General features: G+C 34.8%; 1 protein-coding gene across 1 annotated transcript in view; it reads right to left on the bottom strand.

Annotated features, from left to right (window-relative positions):
• The window catches only part of LOC118838709 (collagen alpha-1(III) chain-like), a 65,994-nt gene extending 52,980 nt beyond the window's left edge, over positions 1-13,014 (bottom strand). Inside the window, 1 exon segment of the mRNA XM_036746070.1 lies at positions 12,826-13,014. Coding sequence (XP_036601965.1) covers positions 12,826-12,910 — 85 coding nt within the window. The 5' untranslated portion in view covers positions 12,911-13,014.
• Positions 13,015-13,401: the final 387 nt, after the last annotated feature.

Below are 13,401 nucleotides of genomic sequence, written 5' to 3'. Positions count from 1 at the left end.
GTCCAATCATTAATAGACAAGATTACTTTTAACATAGGATATTTCAACACAGGTCACAGAATCACAGATGCTAAGAGTTGAAAGGGAGTTTGAGAAGTATGATCAGTATCTGAACAAAACTTTTCTGAAAAATGGACAGTGATTTAAGGAAACTCTTTATAGGAAAGCTGAACTGAAATGAATGGTGTTAGTTATTTTTTAAAAAATCTATACTCTTCTTATATGCCTCATTCATATCTATACTCCAATGCCTCACAGTAATGGGAAATTGTTCCTGGCTTCTCAAAGGCTATGACAGCAAAATGTAAATTCTGGCTAGGGTTACCAGGTTGGAAAGGCTTGGAGTATGGCCTAAGTGACAATATGTCTGCCATGCAAGATCACTATTAGGCTGTCCACTATGTAACAAAGTTATTGAAATTATGTGGCCATAGTGACATGTGTACTATGTAAATATGTATGTGTATATGTATATATATATATGTATGTTAAGATATACAAACATGTATGCATGTTATGAACACACAGAAAATGTATATGTTATATACATATAGAGAAAAGAGTAGTAGGATTTAAGTTCTACTCACAAAACAGAATGGAAATTTAGGTAGTTAATTCAAAAGTTCAATGCCTTTGCCATGAAAAGTGAAAAAAGTGTGGGAACCCATTTTCAAATACCACTATCAAGTTTCTGGTCCTTTACTATGGCCACCTACTCATGAATTGCTACAGATGCCTATATGCCCACCACCTTTTGCTGTAATTACATTGATGCCACGGTAAGGAAATGTAATGGTCTGGAGAAAGACAGTGAATCAGATGCTAGGCCCCTGGGAGTAGACAGTCCCCAACAGCAGATTTCTCGGCAGTGAGGCTTTCAAACTGGCCAATTTGAGAGAGGTCAGGTTTTTGAGAGTGCCAAGAGGAGAGGAAATGCCAATGTGAGAGGGAGGAAGTGTGGAAAAAGTCTTTGGAAGCATTTTATCTTGGGCTACACTGTTCATAGTAAAGCATTTTAGTCTCTATTTTATAGGTCAGAGGGAAAAATATAGGTCTTTGGAGTCCAGGAATGCTCTAGACAACAGACTCAGTTTCCTTCTTATATGGTGTGTATAGATACAGTCTTAAGGCATATAAGAACATTCTCCATCAAACTTAAGAATTAAACAGTTTTCTTTTTCCTTCTTAACTTTCCTTAGATGCATCTATTGTTAGTAAAATAAAACAGGATTGATTTATTAACATTTTAAACAGTCAAGAAAGAGACTGTTTATTTTAGAGAAAAACTATTCTAATTCCTTCTCTATGTTTTGAAACAGATATATGAGAACATTGGAAAGAAATACTGTCTCAGCTTTTAAAGGAGCATTCCTTTGAACTTAGTGAACAAGAAAGCAGAGTGCCAAATGGCCTACCTCAGAGCAAATGGTGACTGTTACAATGATGACTACGTTTATTAAAAAAAAAGAAAAGAAACCTTTTCCCCCTTGTTTAAAGTAGTAATGGAAACAAAATGGACCTTGCAATGAGCTCATTGGTTCCCTAAGCCAGGATCTCAAATGTTCTGAGCTTGGAATAATTAGATATTATCTGAAACCACGAACTATTAAAGTATCATACACTATATAATGTGAGAAAGAAGAATGATAGTGCTCAAATGTATCTTTGAAAAGGGATTCATTAAGAAATAGAGGCAGATCTTCAATCTGAACTTTCTTGTATACAATAAAAAAATAGTGTGCTAGGGTCCAAATTGATGAATGCTCTGCTGTAATTACCAAGAACTTTCACAATATGAATGAGTAAGTTATTTGGAATATAGGGTTCTATAGAGTTGCTTGGGGTACAAATAAATTAAGTGACTTGCTTCTTGCTCACATGGTCACATAGCTAATATGTGTCAGAGGTAGGACTTGAGCTCTGATCTTTCTGACTCCAAGACCAAACCTCCATCTGCTACTCCAATTCCTTCTCACTATAAATAGTTTTACCATGTAAACAAAACATTCTTTACACCAGGGGTTCTTAACCTTTTTGTGGTTTTGTGTTTGTGTATCATGGACCCTTTGGCAGTCTGGTGAAGCCTATGGACCCATTCTAAGAAAAAAATATTTAATGCATGAAATAAATACACAGAATCATCAATAAAAATAGTTGCTTTAAATAAAAAATGAGGAAGGAAAAGAGAGAGGGAGGAAGGAAATGAGGAAAGATGGATGAGAGAAAGGGTGAGAGAGAGAGAGAAAGAAAAGATAGGCAAGAAGAGGGAGTGAGGAGTGGAAAGAAAAGAGAAGAGAGAGACCAAAGGATGAAAATCTGATTAAATACCCCTTATATCATACATAATTAAATGAGAATGAACTATAGTCATGGAATGGATTAGGTATAGAGTATTACGTCATACCTGTAAATAGATTTTCAAACAATGAGCTCCTTGAATCTAAAATAAATCTATTTGCTATAGAAAATTTAGAATTGGCAATATTGGCTATTTCAAATAGTGATCTCTTTCCAATGTTCAGAACAATAACTAAGGTGAGGTGGGTGGTATTTTGCTCTAGGGTATAGAATTATAGAGGTCACCAACTTAACTTCAACAGGTGGAAACAACTGCTTTTAGTAGATAATTAACAAAAAAATTAGCAAGGAAGCTGCACCCCAAGAGAACTTCTCTGCTTGGTTTGTCCTTGTTTTCTTCCCCAACAGAAATTCCTCTCCAGGAACTGGCTAGTAAAGTCCTGTGCTCTAGGGATCTCTGTTTTTCTTTCTCACATCCTGAGATTTATCTCCCACCCACCTCCACCCCCACTCCTATCCCACACCAACAAGAGCTTTATGTCTTGCTCTTCCCTGGACCTCTCTCATCCCCCTCAACTGAATTAATCTTTGCTCTGAAAATTTCCTCCTACTAAGGATTTCTGTTCAATGTCATGATACGATAACAAAGTGTGGTAATGAGTTTAATCGATAAACTAGTTCCTGCTAGTGTTTAACTGCATAAATGTTATTCTTCTTAGGTAATGTATTATCTTAGCCCACTTAAAATACAAAGGCCTGAAAAAAATCTACAACACAAGTTTTGTTGTTCTTGGAGTCTGACTCTTTGTAATTCCATTTGGGATTTTCTTGGCCAAGATACTGGAGTTGGTTTGCCATTTCCTTCTCGAGCTCATTTTACAGATGAGGAAACTGAGGCAAACAGGGTTAAGCAACTTGCCCAGGGTCACAGAGCTAGTAAGTGTCTGAGGTGAGATTTGAACTCAGGAAGATGAGTCTTCCTCACTACAGGTCTGGCACTCTACCCACTTAGCTGCCCTGCAACAAAAGTAATGTTAATATGGGGATTTTAGTCTCTGTGGCAGACCAGGGGGAAGAACAGCTTTCATCAGGTCAGCTTTTAGATACTCCTCAAATCACACCAAATAAGCAGTTGCCTGCTCTCTTTATGCATAGAACTAGCCCTATTCTAAGAGATCCCAGTAAGAAGTGCTTGTGGTCAGAAGAGAATCAGTTAAGTACTAGAGCATGGGAGTCATGAAGCCAACTGGCTTGTCTCTAGTATAGAGGCAATGGCAGGAGGTTGTGAGAGATGAAAGATAGCAAAAGTATTCTAATAGAATGTTGTCATGGACTCTACTAAAATGAAGCATGGCATTCAGTTAACTACAAGGGTAGGGAGGTTTCCTCAGATGTGACAGATGGGAAAACAGAGCAATGAAATCAAAACTATACTGAGTTGTTCATTTTGGATTTTGAGATTACTAGAATCACACAAGCTTGAAGATTGGGGCTAAAGTAGCATATAGAAAACCAAAATATCCATTAACAAAATAATGACCAAAACATAAATAAATTCTGGCTCTACTGGTTTGAAAAGGTGGGAGTGTATTTTATTATTAAAATTATTATTATTTAACCAAGACTCATTCAATATGTTCCTATTTAAAATGACTTTCAAATTGCAATCTTTTGTGTCATTTGTTATTATTGTCTCTCAGTAAAAAGAACAGGACTGAAATCAATTTATTTGTGGTCACACAAATGAGAAATTGGAATAAACTCTCTTATTTCTGGGGTCTGATTTTTTTTTAATGAGCTCAGTTTGTTCCCTAATAGCCTGTTTTAGAACAATTTCAACATCTCTCTTCTCTTCCTTCTCCTTTTCCTCCTTTCTTCACCCTCTCTCTCCTTCTTTCCATATGGTCTGTTTTTCAGATTTTCAAAATAGTTTCTTAAAATAAATTATTCCTATTTCAAAGAGCCCATGCCAATGTACCTAAGTCTAACAGTATGTGCAATACAAGTTTTTCTTCTTGGTACTTTTTCAAGTAAAAGCTCTCAATGGATTCTTGTTTGCAAGGTTGGCTTAAGGATTAGTACATAATGACATTATGTGGAAGAAAATAATCATAACTTATGTCCTTAATTTCTCATGAATGTCATTTTAAATTCTATATTACTAAATTATTTTGTCCTACAGGATAAATTAAATTGTAATTTTATCTTCATGAAACTCTTTCATCTTGAATAAATATATGACTCTGGCATGGAGGAAAATAAAGAAGCACTAACACACTCTAATTTGAATATAAATGCCCAAAGGCACTGGATAATATATGGAATTGGTGTGTTAAACTTAATTTTTTTTCTCTTTTCATTTATTAATTAGTTCACTGCTCATCTTACAGAATTCATGTAAACATGAATTATCTTAATGCTATCAAGTAGGGAATTCATATCTTTTAGTGCTATATTATTACTTTGAAGTCTTAAAAATTGTCAGAGGAAATAATTTATGGTAATAAAATCCAGCTTTGGTTTTCAAATTCAGTAAAATTCAATTCAACAAATAGTAAGTACTTACTATGGGCACTGTACTAGGTGGTGGGGATAAAAAAGACAGTCTCTGCCTTTGAAGCACATATGTTCTACTATACAGAGAATGTGTCACAACACACACAACAAATGTTTGTTGAATGAATGAACGCTTAAATGTTATCATTTAGATTTTTAAAAAGGAATTCTTTTAATTTTAATATTTTGATGCATATGTGTACATAGTGCTTTGCACATAGTAGGCATTTAACAAATGATTGTTGGATTGAATGTTGTAGTTATCTATCATCATTTTTCGAAAGCTACATTGGAAAATTCAATTCAATCCAACAGTCATTTGTAAAATTTTATTAATTGAACATTTCAATTTAAAATGCAATTACCTGAATAAAATGGTATTCGGTGGACCTTTATTCCTTTTTCTCCTTTGTTCCTTTCACATCCATGATCTATGTACCTGTATTTTAGGGGTTTCCATGAAGTTAACTAATATTTTAACTAAGAAAAGTATCTAGAGAACTTTGAACAGGCTTTTGCTGTGATTAACAACCAAAAATAACATCTATTTTTGTCATGCCATTGTTAATTCCAAAGTGATGGAGTTGATTAAAAAAAAAGTACTTTAAAAGTCTTACCACAGTTGGCAAATATCCTTCAAACTTACCTACATCTGTTATCCATAAACTCACATTTCTCTACTACAAAGTTTCTAAGAATTTCAGTTCCCCTTTTCATTGATTTCTTCTTCTAGTGTTGGTAAGTTTGCCATGAAGAGGGCTGGAGAGTGCTAATAAGATTCAAATCCAAAGCTACAGACACCTTTCCTGACTCTCCTATTATGGCTGCTGAGCACAAAAGGGTAGAACCAGCAACATTCTGCAAAGGCAGAATTGGAAGAGATAATAGTGCAAAGCAACATATCTTCCCTTTCAAGCCCCAACATGAAAACCCACAGCTGGAGTTGAATTCCACTGTTTATTTTTTCTGACCTTATGAAAGAGAGTAATGTTATCTAGATGGCCACCCTGATGACATCCAGACCACCAGCAGGATTATAATAGTGTGAGAGAGCTTCAGCATACACCAAGCCATACTCTAAGATGAGGAATTCAAATTCAAACAGTGAAGTCTTTTGTTGCTAGTTAAACATTGTCTCAAAAGAATTGTCTGTAGAATAACTACTAAACACTGTTAAATAGAGTGCCTCTTTCTAAAACATACTTATTTACCTTAAAATGTAATTACCAAGTGATGGATTTAAAGGCTAACATTTTCCTACTAAGGTTTGATTTTCCTGCATGGGTATTTAACCCAAAATGACTGCTTCTTATAGCTATGCCTGACTTGAGAAGTCTGCCTATTTCTCCCCAAAACAAAACTAAAGAATATAAACAAAAGGGCTAAAAAGCTATGGATTATTTAGAGTAAAATAGTTATGAATCAGAATTGGGGCTCATAGTGAACATTTCCTTTCAATAGTTTCCAAGTTGGCATGCCTAGCAGCAAACATGATCCCTGGAACATGGTAGATACTTAATAAATCCTTGTTGATTTATTAATTGATGCTGGATATTTTGCTGCCACCCCTTTTGACTTTTTGTGCCCTACTCCTCCCCTTCATACACACAATTAAGTTTATTTTTTAAATAAGAGTTTAGCAAAAAGAATACATGTGTGGATACAGATCTCTCCAGCAATCCTGGGAAATGGAAGGGGCTTATTAGGTAATCTAAAAGGAATTCATTTCTGCTGTGCTTTCACTAAGTAGAGACAGAAATCCCAAAGGCTAATGCAACTCCTGAAACTATAGTTAACAAATGACTTGTGCATGAATGGTTGTCTCATGTTTTCCATTGTCATCTTGACATGAAGCATGCTAAGTTTCTGACTTTGAAAACTCCAGGTTTTTTCCCCTACAGCCAAACCTTTTTTTTAAGCATGAAAAACAATAAAAAGAAATGCAGTCTTCTCCCAGAGAACATTGTTTAACAAGAAACATTGCACTACAGAGTATTCAAACAGTCATTGTACAAATGGAAACTTGACAAACCTTAGTTAAATCTAGAACATTCAAGGATATTTTCCTTTCTGTTTTTTGCTTAAATCTTAAGCAAAAAAAAATTGTGCTTTAGTCACTTTAGGGTGGCCATGTCATTAAGTGGTATCAACTAGAGAGATGAACTAGACAAAGCTTTCAACATAACCCAGATCCAGATTAGGAATCTGCTACAGTTGAGGTTTATGTCACTATTGTCTTCCTCACCTCCACTAAATCTACACCTGGAATATGCAATGTCTAGATCGTACAGAGCAAATTTGGGGTAGGGAATAGACTCACTTGTTAAAAAAGAAAAATTCTCTATCTTTGTAAATTAGAATATTTTGAAAGAATAATATAAATGGCTCCTGGTTACTTGGATGATGTTAATTGAAAAGGGGCTACAAAGGGGAAATCCTAGTGGTTTGAAGAAGTTGTTGCACTAATTTACATTTCACAATTTGCCATAAGTGGGGCCTCATGTTACAGGAATAAAAACTTTTTAATGGAAGTTAACAAAACTGGAATTTAGATGGTTTTGATATTTAAACCTATCACCCTAAAGAGATATGGAGTAATAGTAAGCAGTGCTAGAAAAAATGTCATGAAAAAATGAAATAACCTCTATCCCAGAAGGATATATGATACTTCATGATCACAGTAAATCACAATAAGTAAATCACAATAAGGAAAAGACAGGTAGCATGGAAAATTTCACATGGCCTGATCAGGGAAAAGATTGACAGCCTTGCTAACTCTCAATTCCATGAGTTGTAGTATATGCCTGTTCAGTCTGATTTGGTGGATTGATTTGCTGACCAACAACAACGATGAATGAGACTCTGGGTTGAATTCTAGTTTGTGTCATGTTGCTCTCTTAGACTATAAACTTCAAGAGATCAGAGATACTATCCTTTCTAAACTTTGTGTCTGGCTTAGAGCCAAGCATAGTATTATACTTCTAATTTTTTAAATTATTGAATTAGATTGAATTTAATAAAAAATTATGGAATTTCCCATTGACAAAAACAAACATTTGGTTTCTATATTTCTCTAGTCAAGTACAATATTGATGGCAGAGGTCATTATACCAGCCAAGAGTAAAATAATCCTTTATTATAATGATTCAAAAAGATACATCGATGAAATGAAAAAGTGAACAATTGTCAGGATTATGAATTCCATGCTTAATAAGTGTTTTTGTCATGGAAAGAACACTAGATTAGGACTCTGGACGTGAGCTCTGGTCCTGATTCTAGTACAAATGGCCAAAGTAGCCTTGGACAAGTCACTTAATCCCTCCAACTCTTAATTTCCTCATTCATCAAATGAGTGTGTTACAATAAACAGTTTCTAAGAGAGCACTAGCTTAGCCTAACATAAGTATGCATGTCACTAAGATCAGAGTCACAAAATTCAAGGAAACGTCACCATATTCGATATGATCTTGTGCCTCATTATTCATATGTTCTTTAAGATTACCATCCTAAATAGCAATCCTGGCTCAAATCTATAGAATTCCCATTCTCGGCTATGCAGTAATTTCCAGAATTTCTTAAAAATCAAAACAAGCTAGATCTTCCCAGCCAAAACTAAAGGAAAGGTTGAATAATTACTCAGCAAATCTGAAGCCATTTAGAGAGCCAATTCAGAGTACTCAGGCAATAGGACATGAACTTTGCCTGAATCATCTGGATTGGCTGTGTAGACTGTCTCAAATTTATGGGCCAGTCATTCAGACTTCTCCATTTCATTCAGCCCTAGATAAGTATTGGCATAAGTATTGGCATACTTAATTTAATGCATGACATATACAGAGAGTATAAATGGGTCAGTATTCCATTAGGTTTTTAAAAAATCTTTAAGTATTTTCTATTCTGCTGAATAAGTGATTCAAAATGTGACCATAATTATTTGAAATAGAACAATGAATATTGAATTGTGCTCATATGTTTTTCCCGCCCACCTCAATTCTTTTTCTAAAAATCCATAGGTGGTAGATTGTGGGTCCAATCCTTAAGCAATGAAGGATGCAATTTTCTCCTCCCAAATCCACTATTATGGTATATGGCTTTAAAAAACATCCTCTAGTTGCTAATACCTCATTGAACCCCAGAATTACTATTTATTTATAGTGTGTGTGTACATGTGTGTGAATAATTCATATGTGTATGTATTGCTTACATTGATAAAATATAAGTTACTTGAGGGCAGAGACTATTTTCTTTTTGTCTTTACATGCCCATTACCTATCAGAGTGACTGTTGTGAAGCTTAATAAATGTTTGTCAGTGTGTTAATTCTCAGTGGGACTAACAGCCCACTAATCCACAACTAAACAAGAGGACTAGAAGAATGGTAATTACAGTTTAGCTCATTGGATTGCTGATGGCATAATGGCTAGAGTAGGGGATTAGGAACAAGAAGACCTGAGTTTTGCCTCAGCCACTCAATAGATATGTGGCTATAGGCAAATAACTGGAATCTCTTTCAGACCCACTTTCCTCAACCGTAAAATGGGGATAATAATAACACTTACCTCATAAGGCTGTTGGGAGGGGCAAATGAAATAATGTACAGAAAAGTATTTTGGAAACCCTAATGCACTAGATAAGTGTTAGCTATTTTTATTGTTATTTTTATGGGGAAGAACTGAAAATCTGTGCAGTGATCAAGTAGGTATTACTAAGCTTATACCTACCATGTTTATAGATGTTATTTTTTATTCTTACCAAGTTTAACCTTTTTTAGTCAAGAAAGGTGATGAAAACCTCTGGACAAGCCTTTTTATGTGTATGTATGTGAACTGAGGAAGGTGAGGATGAGTGGGCATGGGGAGATTTCCTCTGAAGACCTCTGTTCCACCAAAAGACCAAAGAAAAGAATGTATAAGATCAGATATCATTCAATTAATTCTCATCAGCAAAAATTTATTAAGCACCTTTGATATATAAAATGCTATGCTGGATACAAAGACAAAAAGGCTCCTGACCTCAAGGAGCATACATTTTACTGGAAACCATAAGAGCAAGATGCTACCTGCGTAGTTTTATATACTACAGAGATTCTCTCTGTCTCTCTGTCTGTCTGTCTGTCTCTCTCTTTTGGAGCCACATTTCCCTTATTGCTATAATTATTTAAAAAGTATTGGCATGTTAAATGAATTTAAAATTGATTCATATTTGTTTATTCTGAACTAATTATTCATAATTACTGTACATGTCCTATTAAACAACTGAGTTGTTTAATGAGAGTAACTAGAGAAATAGAAAATAGACATTAGTATCTTGAGCATTAGTATGCATTACACATACACACACATATATGTATATATATTTGGTTTAATAATAATATCAAGAAAGAAATAATATTAGAAATTTTGGTGAAAAGTTAGTCATAACACCAGATGTTATTTTGAATCAGTACAATATCCAGGCAAATTTCTAATTGAAGTTGGACTATTACTGTCATGTCACTGAAAGTAGCAAAACATTTTAAGGAGTTTATAAGTTTTCATTAGGAACATGATGCATAATATTCCCTATTCAGAGCCTTTATGTTTTCCAAAACCATTCTGATATATTTATCATAGTCATGTCACTTTCAAATTGGCAAAAGCTATATCTATATTAATTGATTGGACTTTGTCCTCTTTGAAGGAAATCCTCTGTTAACCACTAGATGGCACCTCATTCTATTAGAAACAGTGAGAGTTGAACTGCAGGAAATTTAACAGACTCATTACTCCATTGTGGAAAAAACAGTTCATAAATTAAAAGTTGTTTTTACAACATTTAAAGAATATGAAATTTGTGAGGATGAGGAGCATATTTTTGTTGTCTAGAATAAATGCTCTTCTGAACAGAGCAGAAAGCTTGAGAGTTAGCCTGTACTTTCCTGAGTCTCTCTGGTTATGACAGCCAACCTAAGAAACACATAGCCCAAGGCTACATCTGCCTATTCTCAATGGGCTGTATATTCATTCCCCAGCTTCCTGTCAATTTTGCCAAAGTTTGACTACTGGCAAAAAAAAAATGGGGGAGGGGGAACCATTTGAAACTCTTCAGAAAGTAAGGTATACTCATTGAAATCCCATTGTTCATTATTCTTTTGCCTTTCATGGAGTTGGTGTGTGTGTGTGTGTGTGTGTGTGTGTGTGTGTGTGTGTGTGTGTGTGTTGGGGGAAGACCAGAAGACTCTTCCCTCCTTCCCAACCCCCTCCACTTACACTTAGTTGTATCAACAACACTAGTAATTGGGACTATTTGGAATCTTTTTTTTCCCCTTCTTCTATAGCACTGCCCCTCCCAAGCACTAGATATTTGGAGACAGAAAAAAAATAGGTAGCTGGCCTCAGTGGGAATGAAGGCATCAGAAAAGGCTCATTATTTCCCATTAAAGTTAATAAGCAAGGACAAATAACTAAAGACTAGTTAAAAGGACATAGGTAACCACAGCTTTTGCTCCACATTTTTAAGAGTTACTATCTTTATAGGGTATTGTTTAACTGATGAGATGAAATAAGGAGATGAATAAAGCATGTACTTTTGTAACACTTTCAGTGAAAAGGAAGTTTTGTCATTGTTTGGGGGTTGTTAGGACTGCTTAGCAGCTGGGAAGAGGGTGAAGATAATGTATTGAAGGTAGGATATGGAAATTTGATTAACCTGAAGAAGAATCCTACTAAGGGGCACTGAGACTTTAGGGAGTCAATTATTAGCATATGCAGTTGGGCGGGGGGAAGGGAGGGAAGTTTTTTTTTTCTTTTCTAGCAATAGCCAGGGGATGACTTCCATTTATGTTCTGCCTGTGAGGGCAACATCGGTATTTGAAGGTTAATTAAAAGGTGATTCTGACGTTACACTGGGACAGCTACAATGTAAGACAAAAAGCAAAAGATTTTATCATCACAATTTTAGGCAAATGCAATCATTTTACTATTGTCTTTTCGTTAATTTAGTATGTTAACAATTTATTTCTGTATGGTGTTTTTGTTCCAATTTCTTGTTTTTATCCAACATTCTCAGGATTTTAAGAGAAATGAAAGGAAAGCATTATTTTCACAAACAAAAAAGTGGGAGATCTAAAGGTTATTAGGGAAAATTTCTAGAAAAAAAAATTAGTTTCATTCAATAACTCGGCAGTTCCACTAACCCGATGATACAAGTTAGCATATTACCTGGTTTGCAGACTAGTCAACCCATTCAAGATGAAACTGTAATCCTGAAAATTATTTATTAATTCAAATGCAGTTATAATGCATACTGTGATAAAAAAAAAGCAGACATCTTACTACACACAATTTTAAAAGATCTTAATAAACTTTGAAAATTCTTGAAGTAGACTTAAAGCAAGAAGGATGAAATATATTAAAGACTGCTAAAATCGTTTACCTTTCTTCTGTGCATGAAAATAAGAACCTGGGGAGGACAGACATTTTCTTAAGCTATTTTGCAAGAAAGTATATTCAGCAATAACCATGAACTACAGTGTTTTCCTTAAGATGAAATTCTTTAAAACATACCAGTTTAGTGCCCAAACAATGCCCAATGTACAGTTTCAAGAAGTAATCCAGAAAACAGCTGGAAACACAAAAGTATTACAAGAAACCAATAACTTCCAGACTGCCTAGGGAAGCGTTCCAAGATGTTAACAATCCAAGATTTTTTTTAAATAGTGATTTTAAAAGTTTCCAGTGCCTTTAATGTGAAAACCAGTTAGTATAGGAGCATTTTGTTCTTAATAAAAAAACCAAAATATGGAACATTTTAAGCATTCAAACAATATTATAAAACAGAGTATAGAAAACACAATTATGGGTGAGTAGATATTTTAACATCAGGAGTTAACCAAGAAAATATATATTTTGGAGATTCTATTTTCTTCCCTCTAGAACCCACTTGTGAAGGGGAAAAAAAAACCATAAAATTATTTGAAACGGGAGTTACTCACCTTCTTCTTGTTGTTGTGCCAAAATAATTGAGGGGTGAAATACAGCAAGAATTACCAAAGTCAGTATTTGCACAAAGCTCATCATGTCTAAATATTAGACATGAGACTCTTTGTGCAAAAAAGAAGGGGGGAAAGAAAAATCAGTTCAAAGTAGCACCATCAATTGCTCCCTGCCCTTCAGCACCGGGCCCTTCATAAAACAGCCACTGAGATTCCTTTGCTTTGGCCTTAAATAGGAAAAACTTTGGCTTCCCTTACTTTCCAGCCCCTTTCTGAAATATGAGAGCAGCACCCATCCCCTTAACAGTAAAAGAAATGATTAATATTTCTCTTGCTCTCATAGACTAAAACAGCCTCCAAAACTAGATAAAAGGCACATCTGGAGCTGTTGGTATATAATTGAGCCAAAACTGTTGGTATACAATAAGTTTTGCTATATGACACATGTGTATATACATATGTATTTGTTTAAAACATATAGCTATGGAAAGAAGCAGACTGGCTTGCTGAGATTTCTGTTAGGGAAAACTTGGGATGTTAAGAGCCCCCCTTTTGATGTTAAGAACTAGTTGACTC

Source organism: Trichosurus vulpecula, chromosome 2, assembly GCF_011100635.1.
Source record: "Trichosurus vulpecula isolate mTriVul1 chromosome 2, mTriVul1.pri, whole genome shotgun sequence".
Taxonomy (NCBI): domain Eukaryota; kingdom Metazoa; phylum Chordata; class Mammalia; order Diprotodontia; family Phalangeridae; genus Trichosurus; species Trichosurus vulpecula.
Note: the sequence above shows the minus strand (reverse complement) of the source record. Positions and strands in the feature narration are given on the sequence as shown.